Raw genomic sequence first — 27944 nt, 5'->3', positions numbered from 1 at the left:
GATCTTCTCTCCGTTTCATTCTGATAGCGAAGACGATCGGAGTGCGATCGTTTTCTAGTTTATGTTCGTTCCCTCCGAGAGAGAGAAAGAAAGAGTGCTTCTGCGTCCGTGAACTTGACCGCACCAGAGTAAACATCAAAAAGTCAGTCAGCAGTTTGTTTTTGTGTTCGTTCGATCTTAGCAGCTTGTGATAGAGTGTTTCGGTGGTAAATAAGTATAATTGTTCAGTTAATTAAAATGATGGTCTTTAGTGAACCGATATTCAGAAAGTTTTGTATCATCAGATGATCTGAAGTGAGCTTCTCCGAAATGACACAAAACCGAAAAGCATGCACCTACCAGTGGAACAAGTTTCTTCACAAAAGACTGCGGAAAAACCCCCAACTGATTATTGGAATGATATGTTAATTAGGCAAAAAAATGACAGTCAAAGGTTTTGATACGAACTCAGGATGAAATAAACTGATTTGGAAAATTTGATTATCTGTAATGAGGATGAATATTTAGTTTGATGAAAACTGTTCATTGGATCATCTAAAAGAAGTTACGGTCTCACCTGATGCAATAACGAGCAGTGCCAGTAGTCGTGATGAGCCCAAGAAATACCGGTTTTGAGTTATGGTTATTTGATGCGTCGTTCGGAATACCGGAATGGCTATTGTTCGCACTGGAAACGTGATGTGGCATGGGAAACATTGAGATTTGTTATTCTTGTGGAAAGACTTGTTGAATGTGATTTTGTTTTGAAGGTTAATTGATGTCATGAGATTTACGTAGTGATAATTTGATCTGGGCGTTAATTGTAATGTAATGCATCGCATTCTTAGAAGAGTTCTGTGAAACACTGAGATTCAGAATAGACGTGTCTTTGTCAAATATTTCATCGCCATATATTCCATATATTCAGTGTTGGCTTGATCTGAAACGATATACAGTGATCACTACAACGATGTGGCCTCAAAATGTGCTGAAACGTTGGATTCTGTGACTCAAAGGTCTTGGATATTTTTCGTACTCACACCGGTTTAGATGAAGCAGTGTATTATTGTTTGATTTATTAATTTGCACAATTATGGAACGTTTCTGTAACTGGTAACCTAATGTGTTCAGTTGATGAGCTTCGGTAAATTCTGGTTTTATCTCTTTTTTGATTCACTCAATTTTTCGGCTCGATCTGTATGAGTACATGTTGTGATGGAAGTCGATGACTTAAAAGTTTACATCCTTTTCTACTTTCTAATCATGTGTAACAGTAAAAGTTCGCAGGTTTTTCGAACTGTTGATGTAATGTAATACGGCTGTAAGGACATTATTCAGAGATTATTTAAAATCAGTTACTAATAGTTTTCATTTGCGGAGATTGAACAGAATCTCAGATACGATTCCACCTGTAGTATAGCGTAAATTCATGCAAAATTCTTTTTCAGAGATGTCATCTAAAAAAACAGATTTAAAAAAACCTCTAAAATCCAAAGTACAGATTTTTGAAAGATCTCATTTGCGAGACACAACCTTTCCAAATCTGATGACTGTAATGGACAATTGTACTTTCGAATCAGTGAATATAGTAAAAGCTGCCCTTCTGGATTACTAGGCCGCTAGGTTGGATGCATTAAATACTATCGTTCAGGAAAGTTCTGTTCTACAAAAACAAGACCAGAGCTGAACTCATTCCAAATGATTCATCATATAATTGACAAAGCATTTCGCGAATCGTTCTAGTTCGAGTGATGTAGAAGCAATTAGTAACTGAGTCGCGAAACAAGCCAGAACTTTTCTACTTAACCAAGAGAACTGTGTTATCAAATCTAATTCATCGGCGTGATATTTTTGTTTCATTTTGAGGAAGCTAAGATGAAGATATAAGCTACGCTACCCGTGCCCATCTGTAAACATATTTCAGCCGGCAACCCGATTAAATAGCGCGAAGCACGTGCATGATACTTTGCTCGGGCCGGTTGAAGTTCATACTGTATCACTACCTGTTGCCAATCTCATATCGCAAAATTTCGCGTTGACTATGACTCATTCGTCTCCAATATATTCCCCATTCTTTGTTGAGGCAGATGATTTGAGAGTTTTGCATGGTTGCAAAATTCAATTTTTGATCGGATTACCGGAGACCCCTAGTATTATATGATTTTTGATTCAGCTAGATGGGATCGGAAAATGTCTGTGTGTATGTGAGTACCTTTTTAATCTCCCCGTTCAATTTTCTCGGAGATGGCAGAACCGATTTCACTTAGGCTTGCTTGAAAGCTTTGGTTGGCTCGTTGATCAAATTCAAGGATCAAATGGCTGTCACTTCCGGTTGCGGTGATAGTGGCGTAATCAACCGCACCTTTTGTCATTAGAATATCCTACTCTTCACTATACGGGCTGGGCTCATTCATTTTTTGTGAGATTGATTTAATTTAACAACCAATCGATTCGCAAACATTTACCTTACCTATGTATGTTAACGTGGTTTCAGTAATTCAATAGCATACCATTAAAAAAGAGCTTGAATCGATCTATGTTTTTACGAACCAATCACAGTATGCAGTAATGATGTCATCTTTTTGATTTCTCTCGCACAGCCGATGGTTTCGATCGTTGCTTCACACATCGCATTTCATTTAACTTCTCTAATCTAAAACTGGTCCTTTAAGTAACTTAAAAGCATATATAATAACTTCAAGTTAGTGAATGCTTTTTAGAAATTTTAGACTATAAGAATTTCTGGAAAGGTTAGAATCAATTATTATGAAGGAATCTATCAAATCGTAAACTTTCTGATTCGGAACAATCTATGCGCATTGACTAGATAAGTGTATCCACCAACATACATTTTTTTTAAAAACTGTTTCCGGTGCTTCCAGAATCGGAAACCGAAAACCAGGATAGCTGGAATCGATTTGTTTGGCCGTCAACTGATAATGACTATTGATTGGAGTTGTTTTGAGACCTGCTTAGAGTTTTTTTACATTTTTAAGTGATGGGGTAAAATTTTTAATACACTGTAGCTAATAATTCCGGAACCGGAAGTCGAATCCAGATGAAATTCAGAAGTTTTATATAGAACCATGAGACCATTCATTTGAATCTAAGTTTGCAAAAATCGGCCACGTCATATTTGAGAAACGTGAAGAAATAATTGAAATTGAAATACTTATACTGAAGACTGTCCTAGAAAGTATGGACGCACTTTGATTTCGCTGTAAATAATTCACAAGTGTTAGATATTCAAATTTTTTTCGATATATTGATAATATTGGACAACAACAACAGAATATGACTCTCAACATTTGCTACTTAGCCATTGTAGACTAGCTGGCGCACTTTCTTGCGAACGTTCCTCATTAAATTCCTTACAGACTTTTTGGCGACAAGTTTTGACACTTTTTTCCAATCTTTTTCGAACTGTTGAATGGTTTCGGCTGCCGAGACATGTTTTCTAAGATGTGCCTTCGGTAATGCCCAAAATTCCTTAATTGGTCGAAGTTGTGGGCAATTTGGTGGATTCATGTATTTTGGGACGAAAGTGACATTTTTGGTAGTATATCATTCTACCGTTGATTTCGAGTAGTGGCATGAGGCAAGATCTGGCCAGAAGACAACAGGAACCTTGTGGCTTCGAATCATGGGTAGAAGTCGTTTTTGTAAACATTCCTTGATGTATATTTCGCTGTTTATTGAAGCAGTGGTGATGAAGGGTTTCGAAATCTTACCGCAGCTACAAATTGCTTGCCAGACCATAGCTTTCTTTCCAAATTTTTCGACTTCAATCGATGTCTCGGACTAGTTTAACACTTGCCCTTCTCGCACCGTATAATATATTGGTTCCGGCAAGGATTTGTAATCGAGTTTCACGTAGGTTTCGTCATCCATGATTATGCAGTTCAAATTTCCAGCAAGAATCGTATTGTGCAGCTTTCGAACCCTCGGCCTGATCGATGCTTCTTGTTGCTGACTACGTTTTGGTTGTTTCTTCTTCTTAAAGGTTTGAAGATTCAAACGTTCTTTAGCACGAAGAACATTTGACTTCGAAGTGCCCACTTTTTTGGCCACATCCCGAACTGAAACCTCCTTCTCTTGCTCGAACGCCTTCAGTATACGTTTATCCAACTGAGGGTTAGCAGGACCTGTTTTTGACCCGTTTTCGGTTTATCCTCAAAGGTGTTATCCTCACCGAACTCCCTGATTGCATTTCGCACGGCTTTTTCACTTACTCCTTCCATTTTTGCTATCTTTCTCAGTGACAGTCCGCGTTCTATGTACCATTTGTACACAATTTTTCTACGTTGTTCTGCTGAAAGTCCACGCATTTCGAAACAAACTAATGAAAACGAATAAACAACTGCACAAGTGGTTAGAGAAGAGTAAAAACAACAGGACGCAGCCATAAACGTTGACAGATTCTGAACCATTGCGAAATGGCAGCGGTTTTTGGTTGCGTCCATACTTTCTGGAACAGTCTTTAATGACCCTGTACTGCCCTTCTACGCATAATTGTCCAATATATATAGCAAACTCTATACAATATGGGGCAATTATGCGTAGAGCGGCAGTGTAATTTCGGAACCGGAAGTCGGATAAAAATGAAATTCAGGATTTCTTATGGGAAGACTTTTTATTTGAATCTAATTATATTGAAATCGATTAAGTTATCTCCGAGAAAGGTTAGTACCCATATTTTCATTGTTTTACACATTGTATCCCACAATTCCGGAGCCGAGAGTCAGATCTGAAAAAAATTCAGGAATTTTGTTATGAGATCGTAGGATTTTTTTTTCGAATCTAAGTTTGTGAAAACCGGTTCAGACATCTCCGACAAAAGTGAGTGCAAACAAACGTTACATACACACATATATACAGACAGAAATTTTGCGTACTCGACGAACTGAATCGAATGGCATATGACACTCGGCCTTCCGGGCCTCGGTACAAAAGTCGGTTTTCACAGTCATTGCATATCCATTTTATATAAAAAAAGGGGAAAATAATGATTGGAAACGATGAACGATGAAAATGAAAAGTAGAAATTGCTAAATATTTAAACTATGTATTTATGAGTAAGGATGAAGGTGATGAAGGATTTAAGGATGAAGGTGAGATTCTTAATTTTCTTTCACTACCAGACATAAAACCTTCTCTTTATTTATGTCAAAAAGTTACGTGAATCCAAATGTCACAAAACCGCACTTTAATTTCTTTTAATCCGTGCATTGAAAATAGTTTACCTTTACAACACCTTTCAACCGTTTTCCCCAGGAGCAATTACAGAAACTAGCAACAAAAATGCTGGCATTATCAGAGTCGACTTTTTTCAGAAGTTTTCGGTGCCGGAACTACAGGATAAACAGGATTTCTGGAGTTTGTTAGATTAAGTCCGAACAAACTTTCCTATTTCTATTCAATGAACAGTTGTTTTTGCGAATTCCATTTGTAATATTTTTGCGGTTATGTGTAATATGAGAAAGGCATCATTACTCCACCAGGTGGATTAAAACACGTTTTTAATATAAATGCATATATTTTTTTTTTTTTATAAACAATTAATTTATTAAGGCACACTGCTTAAGCTCTAAGATGCCAAGGGCTTTTTCTAATTTTAATTAACAAATAACTTAAAACTAGGATAGTATATTAAGATAATGTAATGACTTTGGCAGATCCCGCCTTCAGCTAGCAATCGGCACCGGCCGGCGTACTGAATGTAACACGTTGGTAAGTATCTTGGTATTAGCCGCTTCTTTCTGTCCGTGTGGGTTCGCGGGGGACACCCCCAGGCTACGAATACCAGGCGGGTGGCCCATATTCATCTCATAGACTACAGCGGCCGTTCGTGGGCAATGATGATGATGTTACGGAGGAAAATGAAAAAAAAAAATATACAGAGAAGTAAATATTACGGAGAACAGAGTAAAAAGGGGATATGGGAACAAAATGACTAAGAACGACAAAGATCTAATTAGTTGACATCGAGATGGAGAAAAAACGTGGGAGGGGGAAGCAGAAAATTTAGTGACAGCAGAAAGATCTTGTTAGTTCCAATGAAGATGGTGGACAGACGAGGGATGGGGAGATTCGGGCGGATGTTAGTGTCGAACCTGTGGGTGAAGTTTCTTCTTCGCATCAGTCGAGGAACAGGGGTAACTAACGCAGATTACACTTGTATATTAATGTGTTTAAGGAATTTATATATGAGTAACATATATGATATATCCCGACTCGCCAACACATCTCGAACCGGAACATCAGGTGGTCTACCTCGGGCCCTGAGGGAGTCCTTTAAAACAGACCTGGCGTCACAATACCCCACACATGACCATACGACATGCTCGATGTCCTGATAACCGTTGCCACAGGTGCAGAGACCGCTCTCCATGACCCCAATACGCCGAAGATGTGCGTTGAATGTGTAGTGATTAGACATGAGCCGAGACATAACACGAATGAAATCGCGACTCACGTTCATCCTCCTGAACCAAGGTTTCGTCGATACCCTAGGGATAATGGAATGTAGCCATCGTCCCAGTTCGTCATTACTCCATGAAGTTTGCCAACTTTCAAGTGCTCTTCGACGAGAAATACTGAAAAATTCATTGAAGCAGATTGGTCTTTCATAAATATCACTTTCTAATGCGCCCACTTTAGCCAATGAGTCTGCCTTTTCATTTCCCGGAATGGAACAATGTGAAGGGACCCAGACTAACGATATTGAATAAGACCGTTCAGATAAAGTTCGCAAGTGTTCCCGTATTTTCCCCAGGAAATATGGGGGATACTTCCCTGGCTTCATTGCCCGGAGAGCTTCTATTGAGCTTAGACTGTCCGTGACAATGAAGTAATGGTCTTTGGGCAACGTTTCAATGATCTCGAGGGTGTACTGAATAGCAGCTAATTCTGCGACGTAAACTGAAGCCGGATCACTTAGTTTGTACGAAGCGGTGATGTTCTGATTGAAGATGCCGAAGCCTGTGGACTCGTTGATGTTTGATCCGTCAGTGTAAAACATCTTTTCACAGTTGACTGTTCTAAATTTATTATAAAAAATATTTGGGGCCACTTGAGGGCGCACGTGATCCGGAATTCCACGAATCTCTTCTCTCATGGATGTGTCGAAAAACACAGTAGAATCAGAAGTATCCAACAAATGAGCACGGTTGGAAACAAACGAAGAAGGATTAATATTCTGAGCCATGTAATCAAAATACAAGGACATAAAACGGGTCTGAGAATTGAGCTCGACAAGCCTTTCGAAGTTTTCAATCACCATCGGATTTAAGATATCGCATCGGATTAGCAATCGATATGAGAGATCCCAGAATCGATTTTTCAACGGTAAGACGCCCGCAAGCACTTCGAGACTCATCGTATGAGTCGACTGCATGCAACCTAAGGCAATACGCAAACAACGATACTGAACTCTTTCCAGTTTAATGAAATGGGTGTTCGCGGCGGATCGGAAGCAGAAGCATCCATATTCCATTACGGACAATATCGTTGTTTGGTACAGCCTGATCAGGTCTCCTGGGTGGGCACCCCACCATGATCCGGTTATTGTACGAAGAAAGTTAATTCTCTGTTGGCATTTTTGTTTCAGATACCTAATATGACATCCCCAGGTGCCTTTGGAGTCGAACCAGACCCCGAGATATTTGAATGTGAAGACCTGAGCTATGGTTTCACCCCTTAGTTGAAGCTGTAGTTGTGCTGGTTCTCGCTTCCTTGAAAATACAACCAGCTCAGTTTTCTCCGTAGAGAAGTCGATACCAAGTTGAAGAGCCCACGTGGACAAGTTGTGGAGTGTATCTTGTAATGGTCCTTGTAGATCGGCAGTTTTGGATCCTATAATGGACACAACGCTGTCGTCGGCAAGTTGTCTTAGCGTGCAAGATGTGTTGATATATTCATCGATATCTTTTACGTGAAAATTGTATAAAAGGGGGCTTAAGCATGAGCCTTGAGGAAGACCCATGTAGCTAAATCTTATTGTCGACAAATAACCATGTGCGAAATACATGTGTTTCTCGGACAATAGATTATATAAAAAGGTGTTCAAAACCGGCGAAAGACCATGCTGGTGCAGCTTCTTAGATAGGATATTTATAGAAACTGAATCAAAAGCCCCCTTGATGTCTAGAAATACTGATGCCATTTGTTCTTTACGAGCAAATGCCATTTGAATTTCTGTTGAGAGCAACGCAAGACAATCGTTCGTTCCTTTACCCCTGCGGAAACCAAATTGTGTATCTGAAAGAAAGCCATTAGTTTCGACCCAATTGTCTAGACGGAAGAGAATCATTTTTTCGAACAACTTCCGGATACAGGAAAGCATAGCAATCGGCCGATACGAATTGTGATCGGAGGCTGGTTTCCCAGGTTTTTGAATGGCGATAACTCTCACTTGTCTCCAGTCGTGTGGGACAATATTACCCTCGAGGAACTTGTTGAATAAATTCAGCAAGCGTCTTTTGGCGGTGTCAGGCAGATTCTTCAACAAGTTGAATTTGATTCTGTCTAACCCCGGGGCCTTATTGTTACATGACAAGAGCGCAAGTGAGAACTCTACCATCGAAAACGGTGTTTCGTTTGTATTTGATGTCGCGGCGCGAGAGATCTTCTGTTCCGGAACAGAGTCTGGACATACTTTTTTAGCGAAATCGAATATCCAACGGTTGGAATATTCGTCGCTTTCGTTCGTGGTGTTTTGGTTTCGCATTCGTCGGGCTGTGTTCCAAAGAGTGCTCATCGATGTTTCTTTTGTTAATCCGTCAACAAACCGTCACCAGTAACCTAGTTTCTTTGCTTTAACTAAGTTCTTCATTTGCTTATCTAGCGCTGCGTAATTTCTATAATTATCAGGTATTCCATATTTTCTGAACTTTTTGAATGCTAAAGATCTTTCCGCGTTCAGTGATGAGCACTCTTTGTCCCACCACGGATTGGGAGGAAGGATGTTAGTTTTCGCGCCGGGTACACGTTTCGTCTGAGCTTGAATCGCGGAGTCGAGAATCAAGCCAGCCAAAAGCGTGTACTCTTCCTCCGGAGGAAGTTCTTGTGTTGTTTCCAGTTTCTCAGACATCGCATTTGCGTAATATTTCCAATCAATATTTCGTGTGAGGTCATACGAAACATTGATTGTCTCCGATGGTCTTAATCCGTTGGCGATTGAAATTACGATAGGCAGATGATCGCTACCGTGAGGATCGGGGATTACCTTCCACTTGCAATCCAACCGTAGCGATGTCGAGCAAAGGGATAAATCCAGCGCACTTGGTCTTGCTGGTGGTGCAGGAATCCGTGTCATTTCTCCCGTATTCAATATTGTCATATTGAAGTTGTCGCAAATATCATGGATCATAGCTGATCTGTTATCGTCATGAAGACAACCCCATCCCGTACCGTGTGAGTTAAAGTCTCCTAAAACCAACGTTGGTGCGGGAAGGAGTTCTATGATATCACTGAGCCGCTGATGCCCAACCGAGGCTCTAGGGGGAATGTAGATGGAAGCAATACAAAGGTCCTTACCTTTGATTGTAACATGACATGCGACAACTTCAATACCTGGTATCGAGAGGAGGTTAATTCGATAAAAGGAATAGCACTTTTTGATTCCCAAAAGTACTCCTCCATAGGGGGTTTCTCGATCCAAACGAATAATATTAAAATTGTGGAAGTTGAGAGATATTTCAGAAGTTAACCAAGTTTTGCACAATGCAAATGCATCGCAATTCGTGGTATATAATAGATGTTTGAAGGAATCAATTTTTGGGATGATACTTCTGCAATTCCATTGTAAAACAGTGATCAAATCCTTGACCTCATTGGATAAATTAGCCATCGAAGGATACAATCGCTGAAAGAAGGGGCCATTTTACAGTCAACTGTTTCAAAAACGTCTCAGCTACGGGTACAAAGGTCATCAAAATACCTTTCGAGGGGTCAGAGATATAAAAAGTTTTAAAAATCCAGTCCACTATATCAGAGAATTTAATAAATCCAGCATTTGGTTGATTCTTTGACTGGTCTTTAGGGGCAATTGAGTTTTTGTTTGTCTTAGGAAGTGTTGGAAACTCCTTATCAGATCTCAGTTTTTCTAGATCAGGAGCTATTCTTTGCTTCGGTGTTTTACTAACACTACCATTAGCTGTTACTTTTGGAGGCCCCTCAAGGGCCACCTTCGAACCCTTACTAGGTAGCTTATGAGAGGAAATATTTCTCCTTTTCCTGTTGCTACGAGGGATGGCCGAAGATGTGCCTTCGAGAGGGTCGTCTGAATCGCACTCGTCTGTTGACAAGCAAGCATAGGGATTTGCAGATGGGCTTGGTGGTGTAGCACTCTTTAGCATTTCTGCAAATGTGCGCTTGGAGCGTTCCCTCAAAGAGTGCTTTAGCTTATCTCCACGCAATTTGTAGGTGGGACATGCTGAGAGATCATGCGGACCCTCACTGCAGTAGAGACATTTTTCAATGTCTTTTCCGCAAGAGCCATCCGCATGACGCTCTCCACACTTCGAACAACGGGGCCGATTCGCACAATGGGAGGCTGTGTGTCCTAATTGCTGGCAATTAGTACAGTTTATAACCCGCGGCACGAAGAGACGTACGGGTAGACGAACCCTGTCCAGAAGGACATAATTTGGCAAAGCCGAACCAGCGAAGGTCACACGATACGAGTTCGATTGAGGATAAGATTTTGACCCATCCTCGGCGATCGATACTGAATGCAAGCGTTTGCATTCCAGTATCTTCAGATTCTTGAGTAAGGGGTTTTTGAAACCGCCAACCCCGTGCTCAAGAATATCTGCGCAAGTCAAACCTGCATCTGTGACCACGCCGTCTATTTCGACTTCGCGGGCTGGTACATATACGCGATAATCCCGCGTAAAGAGCTCATTTCGAACGATCTCATTAGCCTGCTTTAAGCTGGTCAACGAGACCCTGAGTTTGTCGGAGCGCATTTTTACTATTTGTGTGATAGTCGGGTAATATGACGTCAGGTTCTTATTTAATGTCAATAAATTCAATGCTTTATCTTTAGATTTGGCCCGGAAGTACACCACATATGGACCGGTCGATAGCGAGGGTTCATCGGAATATTCCTTAATCCGGGGGGTTTCATTACTGTCAACAACAGACGGATTAGGATCTGTCTTCATTTCTTCGTCTGGAGGGGGAGGACTCATTGTGCTTACTGTAGCACGAGGTTAAATTTAGGCAAGTGGTAAATTATAAGAGGGATTCAACAATAAACTGTAATAAGTAATAAGAATAAAGAAAAAGGCAATACTTAGCTTGTTGTACAAATGCAAGGAACGGTCGCCAACACCTGCTCTTGGTCGATTGCCACTTCAATTGATGCCAAAAAACCTCTACGAGGAAAAGCACAAAGCACCAGCTAACGGTTCGGTGCGAAGGTGCAAAAAACCTCACCGAGGAAAAGGCACAAATAAACTGTTTATAGTTTGTATGGACTAACGGTATCACTTCACTTCAATGTTCGATCACAATCGACACAGGCAACAACGGCCGCTTGTTTATAATCCGTGCACTTGGCCTTGATCGGCGGAACAATAACCGGCTAACGGTACCGTTTCGATCGACCGCTCACAATAAGGCACTGTTCTATTATATAACGCGAAAAAAAACCTCTCAGAGGAAAAAGCACTATTGTCTATCACGCAATATCGTCCGACCACTTTATCACACACACAACTGGTTTTCAATGCTTTCGCAGTAAATCCAAATCACGTCTGTTCGCTCGGAAGGTTGAAACGGCAATGATAAATGCATATAGTAGGTATAGAATTCACTCACACTTTAGTCATACATCAATAGATTCAGTTCAACAAACTGAGCAAATGTCCGTCTGTATGTGTGTTGTCAACAAAGAGGTCGAAATCTCAGAGATGACTAAACCGATTTTGATCAAACTAGTCGCAAATGAAATGTCCCCCCGTCAACCTGAACGCTATTGAATGGTTGTTTACTTTTTGAGTTATACGAAATTCTATGCAAAAATTTTCAGTTTTTTGACAATATCTGTCACAATTTACCGTAAAAACAGAATATGTGTTCAGACTCAGATTCCGCATGTTAAAAGCTATCCAACAAGCCATAGATTGTTGAAATCCGTCTATTTTTAACGGTGATATCGATTTTATTGTAAGCGATTTTTCACCTATTTCCAATAGTAGGAGTTCTACGCGCTTGATGATAAAACGATGCTTTGGAACAAAGTGAAGCACGATTTTCAATACTGTTTTATGCAATTGTTTCTTAGCATCTAAAAGACTATACACAGCACCCTTTTTCATGACGTTTCGATTTCAGCACGGTTCGTTTTTGGCAACACAATCCTTCGAACATGACAGATATATTCGAAAGAAGGCAGTATTTTCAAGTTCAAAAGAATTTCATATTTATATTGATTTACACTGCTTGCAACAATGGTTGCTTGAAGAACACAACTTCTTACACCCTTATACCATTCGAGGAAGCAAATTTGTGTGTGATAAATAATTTCATTGGTTTTTCTTGGAGATGGCCTAACTGATTTCTACAAATTTAGATTCATATGAACAGTCCTATGCTCCCATATACGATTTCTGAATCTTATTTGGATCCGACTTCTGGTTCCGGACCTACAGCATGATATGTGTAATGAAATTAAAATTATGTTACTCATTCTACTAGTAGATGGCTGAACCGATTTCGTCCATCTAATATTCAAATAAAAGGTATTAAGGTTATATAAAAGCTTGTTTTTTAATCATTTTCGACTTCCGGTTCTGGAGATACTGGGTGATTAGTGCAAAAATTTTACATAAATTTATCGGGTTTATCGGGTTCATAGATTTTGAGAGTCGATGACCAAAAAAAAATTATTTCAGTTCACCGGTATTCGGTTTTTGATCCCAAAAGGTACCCAACAATTTTATGCTAGGTGGATTAAGTACGTTTAATAGAGTACAATAAGCGTAATTTTTGTTCCTGGCAATTTTCGATGCTGTGTAGTAATCAATTTCTAGTATACAAGGGATGCACTTTGTCCAAAGATTGTGATTTTCTCGCAATATCTAATTGTAGTAATTTTGAGTATTGGAGAACGCATAATTAGAAACAAGATACTGATAAAGATTATAAACTGAGAACTGCAATCGTCCACAGACAGAACGTGACGTCTAATATATTCAAGTTACCTTCCAATAGCAGTAGTCACAATTTATGTACTAATTAATGATAACCAAACAATTTTTTAACCGGTTGAAAGGTTACTGTTTTGATTCATTCGCCAGCGTTTCAAAGCGACAGCCGAAGAGAAGCAGTTTCGTGACTTTATGAGTTGGTTAGATTTTTCGAGCGCTCTTGGAATGACATCATGCCCGGTTGTTCCTTGTTTGGTCTACGCTCAGCTCTAGCTCGGGCAAAACAGATTTTAGTCGTGTCGCGGATTTCGGTCGCGTAAAAGCAACTGTCGGTGGAGCGATTTATATTTCACTTTTGCTACGTGTTGTGTGATTCACCGGGAAACCACAGTGAAACGGATTAATCTACAAAAAAAAATCATAAAAACAATCTCGTTTGAAGAACAGTAATGGATCGACACTTTCAAAGGTGTGTTGTTAATGCTTTAAATTATTTTACTAATCTAAATACTGTTAACCGGATTGAATGAGTTTTCTATGTTTTCAATAAAATTGCCGGTTACGATTCTGATGCGTAGAATATGAGAAGCAGTGTAGTACTTGAGCCAAGGTCATTCATTGACTGTTCGGTAGTTTTTCATTGAAGGGCATTTGACTGAGGACTGCTTAAATTTTTCGCTTTCGAATTGAAGACTGCACTTCTGTTCGAAAGTGCCCCATCGAAGTAATCTACAGCATGGATGTTTTCCAATAAACATGTGACAACAAACCATAACAACTACTCGAAAAGGCTGAACCAAAGTAATTATTTGAACGACCAGAGCGTGGTGCACAGTGGGTGGTTGTACCACCACATTTAAATTCAGTGTACTAGTCAATAACGGGTTAATTGGTTCGAAGCAGTTCTCGGATAATGCCTATCAAACTATTGCTTAGCTTGTGTATGGTTCATTTTTGATTAAAACCAGTGGTTTATTAGCGCTTGAAATATTATTTTCTCTGTTGTCTCAAATTTTCTAAAATTAGTGTCACTGAAATGAATACTTTGAACAGATGACATCGGAAGGAGATTGAGAAGCTTGAAAACATCCGATCGAGAAGCTTAAATTCATACGATAAAATATTTCATATCTTTGTTATCAACTTGAATTTTAGTCTTCGTTGGATAAATTACTGCAATCATATATCTCAGGATGATTCGCTTTTTTCAGAAATGATATCGAATCTATTCGAAATGCCCACCGGTGTTTCCCAGGGAAGTCGCTTGGGACAGCTAATATTTGTTTTATGCATCAACGATTTTTGCGTCTCGACTCTGCAGCACTTTCAGAAAATAGAATTTTGAAGAATGGTTGTTTGCTGTAATACAACTTGTACTTGCAATAGAATCCCAATGTTTTTTTTGCAAAAAAATGTTTATCTTTGCTATTGAATATTATTGACTGCTCTGAACTTCTAGCCAGTATTAGTGTATATGTTCCACATCCGGGTCGGCGGTTCAATGCATCGGGCACATACATGCCAGTTGTCAGTATACTCGAGCCCCGACCTGAAAGGATTTTTAGTGTCAATAGGATTGTAGCACCAGCCATGAAATCGTTCTGAACGCTATGAATCGGCTGCGAAGTCTCTTGAAACAGAAGGTCGAATTCCACTAAAGGAATGGAATACCAAGGCATTTTTTTTGAAGTTTTATTTAAGAGATGAATACTTTTTCAAATCTAAGAAAAGTCTTCTATACTTTTCGTGATAGTTTTTTTCCAATTTATTAGTAAATCCAATATTTAACTATAAATTGATAAGTACTCTATTGAAGACTATCAAGTAACAGCTGAACCAATTAGCAAGTTTTTACTGAATTTAAAGTTCTTGATGCAGTATAGTTAATTTAATGATAGAGTATATTCCAGTGACGACTTACAAGAAATATTTCGGAGAACTGCGCTATAAAAATGACAAAAAACGTTGAATAAAATTGGTTCAATGTATTGATTCCTTTGGAAGCTAATGCAGCGATACGAAAAAAGATCAGAAGTGAACCTTTGGAAAGAGCGATTATTCGGAAATAGAAACTGGATTGTAGAAAACTAAAAGTAAGTGGATGGGTAATGTCAGAGATATAACTGGATGACGTGCACTCTTAGAAAAAATGAAATTTACGTTTGACGTAAATTCAAGTATACCGTAATTTCTTCGGTGATGACACAATATTACATTAATAGACATATATTTTGCGTCTGCATCGATGTGAGTTTCAGCTAAAATAACTGTGAAGTTGGTGATATGACTTATCTTTAAATGCTTTGTATTGTGAATGTAAGTAAATCGCGACGCTCCTTTTATGTGCATCTATAAAGATGTAACATTTTTTAAGTGTGTGAATACGAACAAAACTAACACGTTACTTCACACTTCTAAATATCTAAAATCGTTCTCATAAACTGATAGATCGTGTGAATCGTGCAAGGTATAATTGTTTTACTTCCAGAATTGTAACGGCGCACCAAAACTAAAGTAGGAGGAATTCACATCACACTTGTTCTAACACATAAATTAATGAGACAGGGGTAAAGAAAATTTAAAAAATTTGTTCACCTGCTGAAGTACACAAATTAAAATAATTTTAATGGAAGAAAATATCAAAAAGCTCTTTAATAATTAATATACTGATACTTAAAAGCCAACTACGCGGACTTGAATGAATGAAACCTGGTAACGAGAGAATGCAATGTCGCCCATTGCACCAAATTCGGCGTTCGAGCGTGAGAAAGGCAAGCAAAAAACATGAGATTTTTTCCTTTGATCAACAAGTATCATTTTAGGAAAACTATAATTATGAGTTATTTGTGCTTATTTCACAATACTAGTAATTTTATCATAGATTGCTGATCATATTTTCAATAGCATGGAGCAAAAATTATGTTGTTGGGTTAGGTACAACTCGAGATATTACGATTAAGCTCTACCCATTTTTCTACAGGATAAATTTTAAAAAGGCACGCTATAGTGAAGTATTTTATTTATATCGTTTATTTATACCCGGCTTTATGAAGTGAAGTAAGTCGTATTCACGACAAAAAACTATTTTAGATGACCATGTTTCTTTCTGGAGAAACGGCCCTTGCTTTTCGAATATGCTTCGATATTTATTCTTCAAAAAATCGGTCAATGTCTAGCTATGGGAGTAACGGGGGCCCTTTTAGATTTTCGGATGTATTTTCTTGTCAATCGTTCTTAATGGACAAACAGTAAAAGAGAGTATGTTGCGAATTAGTTAAGGAGTGTATCGAAAATAAGCTATCCACATACATTTGTGTTGTACGCATGTATTTGTGATGGTTTTTTATGCTCAGATCACAGCATGCTGTGCGTTTGGCTGTCAGCTTTCGTTTGTTTACTTGTTTGTGCGGTTGAACGTCTGCGTTTTCAAAATGTCGCGTATTGAAAAGGAAGTGAAAATTAAGGTTCTGGACACACGGCTAAATGAGAAGGGTATTACTATGCGTAAATTGGCGAAGCGGTTTGGAATTCATCATGCCAGTGTTAAAACCATCATTAATAAGTTTGGGGAACACTATTCTTTGGATGAGCTACCAGGAAGAGGCATAAAACCCGGTTCTTCCAACCCGAAACTGGACCAGAAAGTGGTATCCCTAATCATGAAGAACAAATCAATGTCAATACGTGATTTGGCCAAAAAAACAGAAACGAGTGTCGGAATGATCCAGCGTATCAAGAGGCGAAATTACCTGAAGACCTACAAGAATCAGAAAATCTCGAAACAAAGTGTAGAACAGAAGAAGCGAGCAGCAACAAGGGCCCGGAAATTGTATTCGCGTCTTTTTCAGTGTCCGGATGCATGCGTTTTGATGGAAGATGAGATTTATGTAAAGGAGGACTCAAAAACCCTTTCAGGTCCACAATACTTTACTGTCGTTATTGGGGAGGGTGTGAGCGATGCGGACAGGTCGATTCAAGTGGAGAAATGCGGTCGAAAGGTACTGGTATGGCAAGCAATATGTTCCTGTTGTTTGAAGTCGACAATTTTTTACACTACCGGAACTATGAATGCAAAAATCAATCGATCTGAGTGTCTCCAGAAGAGATTGCTGCCTTTATATAAGATACATAGCACATCTCCACTGTTTTGGCCGGATTTAGCGTCGGCGCACTATGCCAAAACCACTCTCAATTGGTTTGCGGAAAAGGATATAAATTTCGTTGAGAAAAATATCAATCCACTAAAATGCTCTCAGCTTCGACCCATCGAACGTTACTGGGCAATCGTGAAGAGGATCTTCAAAAAGATTGGTAAGGCAGCTGGGAACATGCAGGAGTTCAAAAAAATTTTTGGTTCAAGCGTCCAAAAAATGCGATGAAATACTTGTCCGGAACTTGATGAAGAGCGTTTTTTTTAAAGAAAAATTTTGCGTTTATTTGAAAGAAAAATTTGTGGATAGCTTTTTTTCAGTACACTCCTTATGCCATATATATTTCTTCAGATTTTTATATGAATATATATTTCTTCAGATTCTATGACAATCCTTTAAAATATTTTTGAATGCAAAATCCAGAAAAAACATTGAATCTTGGTTTTAATAACTACTTTAAAATAAAAATATTCGAAAAAATGAGAGATGCTTAATTGATATGATAGTATTTTTTTTATTTCTCTAATTAAATGAAACCAGTCGCTTTATTTTCCTCTATAGGTAGCCCAACTGCTTCCTTTTAACGTATCGGAGAAAGTCAGATAAATTGACTCTCTCCCCATTTCTAGAATTGATTAAATCATTAAACCGAAACACATTTGAAAGCTTTAGCTGCAGCGAATCAACGAGATAAATGGTTGAGGAGCTGAAAAAATCTATTTTAATACACCTAGTGGGATGATGATGGCTTTCTCATATTACTCATGCTTTTTTAAATATCACTAAGGAGGACATAAAATAGAATAATCTTTTCAATTTGTAAACAGAGTTAAGTCAAATTTAGAAGAAAAAAATTCGTTTTTGGCATCTTCGCTCTAAACGACGGTTTGGAAGTTTCAGCCCTCATCACCTTTTAAGTATGGAACCGAAAGTCGGATCCGGAAAAAAATCACGGGTAGTTGTAAATAATATGACTATAGACGAATTTCGCACTTGCACTTTTTTGAAACTTGCTGTACATGAAAACTTTGTCACATAAAACCACTTTGCACTGATCTAAACTATTTTTTGAAAAGAACCAAACTTTTTTTTCCCTTAATAATAATAGAATATTTGTTGAAATGGCTATTTTTTTAGTTCAATTCATCAATTTAAGGTTCTGTCATTTCTTAGCTAAGGCACACTTTATTTCCATTCAACTATTTTTTTAGTTGAATTAGATAAATAAAACGTTGTTTTCAACCAATATAAATGGTTGAATTGGCTTCTGCAATTTGCAGCTATATGGCGGATTGTCACAAAAAAAAACGTTATCACCGTAATGACTACTAACCACTAGAGGGCACACTACTACCGAAAAAAATTTCGCGGTTGTCTTTTCTATATTGGCAGGTGTAAATACTATGTTGTATTGGAGGGATAAAAATACATAAACGAAACATAAGCTTCTTTTTTAATTTTTTTTTTATAAATCGCTGTTTTCTTTATTCGACTTCGCGAAATCGACTCACTCACTGAAAACTTTTAGCACTCGGAAATCAAAAACCGGACGGCGTAGCCCGAAAGGTTGGAAGATACAAAAAACATCATTTGACATATACAATTAGAGTGCAACATTCGAAACTCACTTCACTGCTCCGCGTAAAAACATTATTACGCACAATCGCTTCAAATGCGCACAAGTTCTGAATAAATACACTTTCCACTAAGAGTTTACTTCATTTTTCCATATCGGTTTAGAAATTTATATATGGATATATCGTACCACATGCGAAAAACATCTAAACAATTTGCAAGCAGTTTCAACAATACTGTCCTTTTCAGCTTTTTAATGGATTGATTTGCTTTGATACCTCTAGTGAGTTTTTGGTTACTAAACTTGTTAATAAAAACCAATTTCATTTTTGTTTCCTTTGTGCTGTCCTTCAGTAATGATGGTGATAGATAAATAGAAACAAATTTTCTGATTTTGATAACAAAATTAATTATCAATGAGTATTTTGTGTTGGATTGAAATATTGCTGGTTTGTGTCCAGGACATTCGCCAACTAAACTAATTCTCTAAAATTAAGAGTTTTTTCAGCAAAGTAAATTCTCAATTTTAATTAATTTTATAGTTATTTTGGAAATTTTGTTGTTGAAATCAACTAATTCAAAAACGGTAATACGAATTTAGCGCAGAGCTAATTTCGGTCGTTCCGTGTAACTTTTCTCGAAGATGGCTGAACCGATTTTCACTAACTAACTTATATTGTAGTGTATCAATGTAGTAGTATTATGCAGCAGAAATCTTCAAAACTCTTTTCTAAGCTTTTTTAAGTTGTAGCATTTCGGGGAATTTCTGCTGAAATGTATAGGAGAAAATAAATAATATGAGGAAGGCATCATGGCACCACTAGGTGGAGTAAAACTGTTTTTTTCAGAGTAATTTCATCGGAAACTAAACCAGCGAAGTCATAATTATCTCAAAATTGAATGAAATGCAGTTAGTGAGAAGATATTGTTTAATATAGCAACTAAGTATATTTTTATTAATCAAGAATTCCATTGAAAAAAGTTTATGTAATTTAACAAATATTGTATTATTACTTCTTCATTTTCTTGTTTAGTTCTGAGGAAAGAAATAATCACCACAACAATATGTATTGAATTTTACACAAGTATTTATTTATTTTTATATAAAACATTTGTCTTAAAGCTATCTTCATGCATGCTATTTTTTATTGTTTCTATAAAAGGTAAACATTTTTGGGCTTCTACTTCACGTTAGTATACAGTTCTTCGAGTACTTCGGACATTTTGTTGTACTGCTCAGTGGATATGTAGCAAAAATATAATTTCGTAATATTTTTATCAGTTTGTTCAACTGCCCAGTTATATAATTCTGGAGGGGTTGTTATGGCATTTCCATAGTCGCGAGCAAGACTGCCATTCATTTAAGAGTGCAACCAATAACATCACAGGAATCTTTTCCATTGGATGTAGCAAAAAATTCCTTTCTGCACTTAATTCATACTTTGACTGGAATCTACACAGGCTTGCAAAATTTTATTTATTTTTGTGTTGTGCTGCTTGCACCATTGGACATAAAATAAATTTAAGAAAAGTTTGTCAGATAAAAGTTGGTTTTTACAGTGATTGCATAACCTTTCTATATGAGAAAGGCAAAAAATTGAATTACAAAGTATGAAATCATAACAACTGGTATAAAGTTTTTCGTTTTTTTTTCGTCCAAATTTACAGGTAACCATGTTAAAGTTTCTACTTATATCTGCCCTGGTGGCCGGAGCTAGTGCTGGTACAGTTCGATTGTTCGTGTCTTACTTGCAGGCAAACGTCTAATGAATGCTTCTATTGTTCCAGGATACGCCAGCAGCCAATACGCCGGTGCCGGTACGTCATCTGGTCTCTACAATCAGATCAGTCCTAACTTTGGCAGCTATGCCTATGCTGACAAGTACCCCTATACCAATACAGGTTACAACGGGGGTTTCGCGTCGAACTACGTCGGATCGGGCGGAGCGGGTGCCGCAGCCGGGGGAGCTGCATTTACGCCCGGATTTGCACCCTACCAGCCGGTGCCGGCTTACCCAAACGCATTCGACTTCAACGGCTTCTTTCAGCAATTGCAGTCTAACTTTGCCAAGTAAAGCTTTTGCCTTTCCGAATATCTGCCACCATTTTTCTTTTGTTTTCGTTGTGGTTTAGCTTTGCCAGAGGGCGCTTGCTTGGTTTCCTTATACTATGAATAATTCTGCCTGATTTCTGTGAATAATAACACCTTTTGTGTGATTTTCTTTACTTCGCATTACGGTGGATTGAAATTCGAAACCTGTTTCGTTAACAGCTTACCGGACCCGGATAAAGGTGATGTCACGTACTCGTAATGAGAACGCGTCGTCTTCTGCAAACGAATTTGAAGATTGCATTTTCAATGTGGGCTCATCCGCGAAACAGAAGCCATTCGGTGCAGGGTTATCAAAGACTTAGTGATTGACGCTAGTCATAACATGGATCGGGCGCTGAAGTCGAGCATTATTTTTTCTTGTGCTATATATATATTTTGCTGATTGTTAATTAAATCAATCGAGAGTTCGTTCGTTCTAACCTAACTATACTAACCAGACAATAACGATCAGTTCAGCTACCCAGGCTTTCGCAACGGCTGGAGCCACGGCAGCGGCCTCGGCATCACAGTATGGACGGTACCATCCTCATCAACCGAATCCTCATTATCAGCAGCGACTACAGCAGAGCCCAGGATATTCCTACTCAGCCAATTATAACAATCATTATCAAAACTACAACGGTCACAATAGCAACTATGATCCGATGAAGTAATTTAACGAAGCCAAAACCAACAACAACAAAAAATGCATGTCATTAGTTGCATCGAATACTTTTTGGCTGATAGATGAATAGTCTGTTATTGTTTCTTCTAATATTGTAGTATTAAAAGTGATGTATTGATTTCACCATCCGGTCCAATTCCGACCGGATGATGGCTACTCATTTTTAAAATCTCTTTAACATTTAGAGGCAATAATAGCTAGGCAATAGTATCAAAAACCGAGCAATCTTTGTCATCCCGTTTTCATTAACGTTATTATTACTACTTAATTCCATGGAAGTGCCATATTTTCACGTTTACTGCTACTCATCAAGACATTAAATCTTCCGGAAATTCCATCACACAATGAAACATTCATGACATCCGCATCGAAAGTCAGCAAATGAATAAACCACATCCATTACCGGATCCATTGAAAATGTGTTCGATAACTGCAACCTCGTCATTCATTATCATCATCTCCATCTCCACTATCTTATTAGAACTAAGTTAGCTCCAGCGAAATCCGCTAGACTGAACCTTCGGGGCTAACGACAAATCGTTTTGTTTTTTTTTTTTGTTATTTGTTTCACGCTGAATTAACCTTCTACGATGTGGATCCGATGTGTGATTTATCGTCGCCGCCGGGATCATCAGTTTGTATCAGCAACAGATAGCGCATCAGAATGCTCTGTTCAACAATATCCGCCAGCAGCAGGCCGCATTCGCGTCACAGGCCGCTAGCGCCGGAGCTGGAGCTGGAACCGGAAGCGGCTACGGCAGTGCTGGTTTTGCGGGTGCATCCGCTTCCTACGGTCCATCGGGATTCCACCAGACGGCGCAAATCTATCCGGAAAATCCGGTGAGTAAACTCGTGCAGTTTGCTGGTGCTTCATTTAACGACTAAATATCTTCTTGTTTTAGAATTCGCCTAATATAAATACTCGCTTTGGAGGTGACACACCGCAGGACGGAAACGGTAAGTTGAAGTGGCAATATAAACTTTGCTATACGTTAGGCTGAACAGAATCATCATGTTTGAAAAGTTATGCTACTGAATCAGTGCAATCTAGCAATTTTCCGTATTTAAAGACTGTCCCAGAAAGTACAAGTGTTAGATATTCAAATTATATTCGATATACTGATAATATTAGACTACAACAACAGAATATGACTCTCAACATTTGCTACTTAACCATTGTAGACTAGCTGGTGCACCTTCTTGCTAAAGTTCCTCATTAATATCCGTCCAGACTTTTTGGTGACAAGTTTTGACACTTTTTTCCAACCTTTTTCGAACTGTTGAATGGTTTCGGCTGCCGAGACATGTTTCCTAAGATGTGCCTTCGTTAATGCCCAAAATTCCTCAAATGGTCGAAGTTGTGGGCAATTTTGTGGATTCATGTCTTTTGGGATGAAAGTGCCATTTTTGGTAGTATACCATTCTACTGTTGATTTTGAGTAGTGGCAAGAAGCAAGATCTTGCCAGAAGATAACAGGATCCTTGTGACTTCGAATCATGGGTAGAAGTCGTTTTTGTAAACATTCCTTGATGTATATTTTTCTGTTCATTGAAACAGTGGTGATGAAGGGTTTCGAAATCTTACCGCAGCTACAAATTGCTTGCCAGACCATAGCTTTCTTACCAAATTTTTCGACTTCAATCTATGTCTCGGACTGGTTTAACACTTGCCCTTCTCGCACCGTATAATATTGTGGTCCCGGCAAGGATTTGTAATTTCACGTAGGTTTCGTCGTCCATGATTATGCAGTTCAAATTTCCAGCAAGAATCGTATTGTGCAGCTTGGTTGTTTCTGCTTCTTATAGGTTCGAAAATTCAAACGTTCTTTAGCACGAAGAACATTTGACTTCGAAGTGCCCACTTTTTTGCCACATCCCGAACTGAAACCTCCTTTTTTTGCTCGAACGCCTTCAGTATACGTTTATCCAACTGAGGGTTAGCAGGACCTTTTTTCGACCCATTTTCGGTTTATCCTCAAAGGTTTTATCCTCACCGAACTTCCTGATTGCATTTCGCACGGCATTTTTAACTTACTCCTACATTTTTGCTATCTTTCTCAGTGACAGTCCGCGTTCTGTGCACCATTTTTACACAATTTTTCGACATTGTTCTGCTGAAAGTCCACGCATTTTGAAACAAACTAATGAAAACGAATAAACAGCTGCACAAGTGGTTGGAGAAGAGTGTAAAGGAATCGAAGAAAATTATTCTTCAAAATAATTTTCTTCGATTCCTAAAAACAATAACCGAAATCGGTTTGTTTGACCGTCTGCTGATAAAAAACTGTGACTTGGAGAAGGTTTAAGGTCGATTTAGAAAACTTTTTACGGTTTTTCGTCCTTTTCAGTGATGGTATACAATTTTTGACACACTTTACCCTATTCAGGAATTACGTATGGGGCCACGGGACCTTTCATTTGAACCTAAGTTTATGAAAATCGGTCGCGCCATCTATGAGAAATGCATGATACACTCTTAGAAAAAATGAAATTTACGCTTGAGGTAAATTCAAGCCTACATTAATTTCTTCGGTGATGACACAATATTACATTTATTAACATGTAAAAATAAATTTTGCGTCTGCATCCATGTAAGATTCAGCTAAATGCACTGTGAAGTCAATGATATTACTTTTCTTTACATGCTTTGAATTGTGAATGTTAGTGACTCTCCTTTCATGTGCATCTATACTTGTGTAGATACTTCAAAAACTTAGTATCTTCAAACTTTTGTAAACAATGAGAAAAACTCATTACGCTTGCTTGCCTTTTTCGCACTGGGACAACGGATTTGAAGCAGTCTAAGGTGAAGCGAGTACCTTTAAACAAAAATTCAGAATCCCGAAACAAAATTTATGATATAAATTCTAGATCTGGATTTTGAAACAAAATGTTAGATCTGAACCAGAGTTCTGAAACTGACTCACACCTCCGAATACCGATAATCGTTCATATTAGTTGATTGATTGTGTGAATTGTACAACTTTTAGAAATTTTAAGGAAGCATTTATACTGAAGTATGACTGGAACTGTATTCGGAACATGGGACTAACTCCGAATTCAGTTTCTAAATTCAGGCTTAAAATTCAGATCAAGAATTCAGCTCATTAATTTAGTTTTGAAATGCTGGAACTGAACTCATTTTCACCATTCGGGATCCAAATTTAATTCTAGAATTGAATTCAGGAACTTGAGTTCTGGAACAAGATATTGGAACTGGATTCAGTACTTCAAGTCAGATTCGGAATGCAAGTTCCGTATTCAATTCTAGAATTAAATTTGGATCCCGAATGGTGAAAATGAGTTCAGTTCCAGCATTTCAAAACTAAATTAATGAGCTGAATTCTTGATCTGAATTTTAAGCCTGAATTTAGAAACTGAATTCGGAGTTAGTCCCATGTTCCGAATACAGTTCCAGTCATACTTCAGTTCAAATGCTTCCTTAAAAATTCTAAAAGTGAAGCAGTAAAAGTTGTACAATTCACACAATCAATCAACTAATATGAACGATTATCGGTATTCGGAGGTGTGAAAGAAGCATGTTTGTTTTGTTCGTATTCACTTCCTCCAGTAATGTCTCTGACATTACCAACACGCCTTTTTTTTCTTGGTAGTTAGGAATGAAAGACTGTGCACAGCAGTTTTTTTTCATGACATTTTGTCTCGTTTCGATTTAAGCACGGATCGTTTTTTGGCAACATAATATGACATATGTATTAAAAAGATGGTAGTATTTTCGAATTCAAAACTGCTATTTATATTGATTTAAGCTGCTTACAGCAATAATTGCTGGAAGAACATCACTTCTTACACCCACCATTCGAATCAATTTGTCGAGATCAACAAAAGTGTGTGTGACAAATAATTTCACTCGATTTTTTTGGAGATGTCTCAACCGATTTCTACAAACTTATGTCGTTTTCGCTTGATGCCAAACCTAACTCAGTTTCCACCCTAACTGCTGTCAAATCGTTTGGTTGAAGCTATTTTCAACGTGGTTCAACTGAAAATCAAGTCAGTTTCAAACCTAGGTTTTATATCAGGTTTTCGCAAACTCACGTTACTAAGTGCGAACCAAACACAGTTTCGTGAAAAGTGTTTGTTTGATGAAACTACACTGGGTTAGTTTCAGAATCGTCAAACAAAAACGACATTAGCATCATATGAAAAGTCCTGTGCCAAGGTTCCTGAAATTCATTTGGATCCAACTTCTGGTTTTGGAGCTATGGAATGATATGTGTAACGAAATAAAAATAATATCACTCATTTTCTCGGGAATGGCAGAACACATCTAAGATCCAAATGAAAGGTATGAGGATCCTACGCAAACTTCTTTTTCTTTTGTAATCAGATCCAACTTCTGGTTCTGGAAAAACACGGTGATTAGTGTAAAAATGTCAATACCACAAATATTAATCGGGTTGGCAGATTTTGATAGTCATGACCAAATGAACTTTTTCTCAGTTTTACCGGTATTCGGTTTAAAATCCCGGAAGTTATCCAAAAAGTTTATTGGAAACGCACTACGCTGGTTTTCAAAAAATTCTAATCATATGATTACAATCCCTTAGGTGAATTTAACTAACTTCGGCTACACCGGAATCCGTATTCTGGTTTCGAAAATATCGAGAATAAAGGAACTCAATCGTTTCCCCAAAAAAAGGCCAGAATGATTCAGTAAACAAAAATTCAAGTTAAAAGCCTAATGGTTCCATACAAAATTTTGAATTTCATCCGATTCTGTAATTACAGGCATAGAAGATAGCGATACCATAAAATCTTCAAGGTTGGGCTCAAAATTATTCCCATTTAAATTATGTTCAGTATCTAACGGGGAAAGCAGATAGGTAAATTGATATGTGAATGCAATTATGCAATGAAAGCCGCGAAAATGTTACCGCAGAGACGGGACTTGAACCCGTCGTTTATCCATTAAACTACCCTGCATATGAAAAAAAAAAACATGAAGAGAAATTCCAGTTGACTAGACGAAACCAAGCATGCTTCGCTGTACTTGGTCACTACGACAATCGCTTTACAGTCCTATACCTACGGAAACAAATTGAACAGCAACATATGCATCGATCATGAGTCTATTTTTTCCTACCACTTTGCCCCCGACACTGATTCAAGATTTTGTTCTTGTCTATTTCGCTACCTATAGGGGTCCACACCAGCCTTATACATCTAACGTTAGATACTGATCATATTTAAAACTAGCTCAAGACAAGACTAAAACACAAATCGTATTGTACTTTATTCGTCATATTATTTCTGCGTAAATGATGACCAAGAACTATTAAGGTTGTGAACCATTTCGCGGTTTAATTTTTAACTTTTGATTAAAATCTGACACTCGAGCGATTAATTTGATGTTGTCAAAAATAACCCTGCTTGAGAGCATGGTTATTTTTGACAGATCGATAGTTATTTTCCGACACTGAAAGTTTTTGCTATGAAAATTTTGAAATGGGCCGCAGTTTTAGTTAAATTTAACTACTCGACACAAAATAACCACAAAGTGTCAGATTTTATCCAAAAAGTAAAATTACCCGTGAAATTTTTCACAGCCTAAGTGGATAATCGAAATCACTTCTCATGGAATGCTCAATCGATTGGCACACGTTTAGATTCAAATGGATAATTTATTGGTTTTATTCAATTTCTGTTTTCGATCCGACTTGCAGTTCTGAAATTACCGGGTATTTAGTGATAGAAATCTCAAATGGTTACTTAATGTGTCGGTCATTAAAATAATGTCATGAAACCTAAAAACACCGAACCCGAGAATAAATTTTCCGTCGAACTCGAACCCGACCCGAGCCAGAAAATAAATTGGCTTCTGCAAACAAAAGTTTTTTTTTTGACTTAGCCGCAATTTTGTGGAGAGAGTTAATAAAAGCTATGCATTTTTCAGGATTCGTCGGTGTTTCCAGTTTCTCGTCTTCATCCAACATCAATGGACAAACGCATCGCGAAGCGGCAACTACGGTGAACGACAATGGAAAAGTGACCTCGTATCACGTACGCTCCTAAGTGGATGACAGATAGGAGAAAATCTTTCACTCGAAGGAAGAAATACACTAATGATACATGATCTGAAGCGTGTTACAATAGCAGATGTTGCGCTGATTACGTTGAGTGAAATAATAGCAATTAAGGAAAGTTAGTGCTAGCAGTGAAGGAAAGTCCGTACTTACAGATCGAGTAAATTACATCATCACAAAAGAATATGTGGAATCGGGTATAATTTAAACAATAATCGAAATTTTTATGACTCAATAAAATATTTATATCACTGAATA

The 27944-nt window shown here is 38.0% G+C and overlaps 1 protein-coding gene across 7 annotated transcripts; it reads left to right on the top strand.

The window, feature by feature from the left end:
- On the top strand, positions 1–27942 carry LOC131429971 (fibroin heavy chain). 7 transcript variants are annotated; one of them, XM_058594530.1, is made up of 8 exons: positions 1–206; positions 20531–20585; positions 20651–20680; positions 20765–20933; positions 21427–21624; positions 22275–22479; positions 22542–22596; positions 27557–27942. In XM_058594530.1, the coding sequence occupies exons 2-8, from the start codon at positions 20537–20539 to the stop codon at positions 27673–27675; spliced, it is 825 nt and encodes a 274-aa protein (XP_058450513.1). In that variant the 5' UTR covers positions 1–206; positions 20531–20536; the 3' UTR covers positions 27676–27942. The 7 variants fall into 7 exon arrangements, with proteins under 7 accessions (XP_058450513.1, XP_058450510.1, XP_058450509.1 ...); XM_058594526.1 differs by lacking the exon at positions 1–206 and adding an exon at positions 324–749; XM_058594531.1 differs by lacking the exon at positions 1–206 and adding an exon at positions 12668–13605.
- The last annotated feature ends 2 nt before the right edge of the window (positions 27943–27944 follow it).

Source organism: Malaya genurostris, chromosome 2 (genome assembly GCF_030247185.1).
Source record: "Malaya genurostris strain Urasoe2022 chromosome 2, Malgen_1.1, whole genome shotgun sequence".
Classification (NCBI taxonomy): domain Eukaryota; kingdom Metazoa; phylum Arthropoda; class Insecta; order Diptera; family Culicidae; genus Malaya; species Malaya genurostris.
Note: the sequence above shows the minus strand (reverse complement) of the source record. Positions and strands in the feature narration are given on the sequence as shown.

What these genes read in the sequence shown, in the direction of transcription:
- LOC131429971 (XM_058594525.1), top strand. Translation starts at nt 630, where the DNA reads ATGCGTCGTTCGGAATACCGGAATGGCTATTGTTCGCACTGGAAACGT. An exon ending in AAATCTATCCGGAAAATCCG is followed by an intron (nt 22,480 to 22,541) that starts GTGAGTAAACTC and finishes TTCTTGTTTTAG; the next exon opens with AATTCGCCTAATATAAATAC. An exon ending in CACACCGCAGGACGGAAACG is followed by an intron (nt 22,597 to 27,556) that starts GTAAGTTGAAGT and finishes TGCATTTTTCAG; the next exon opens with GATTCGTCGGTGTTTCCAGT.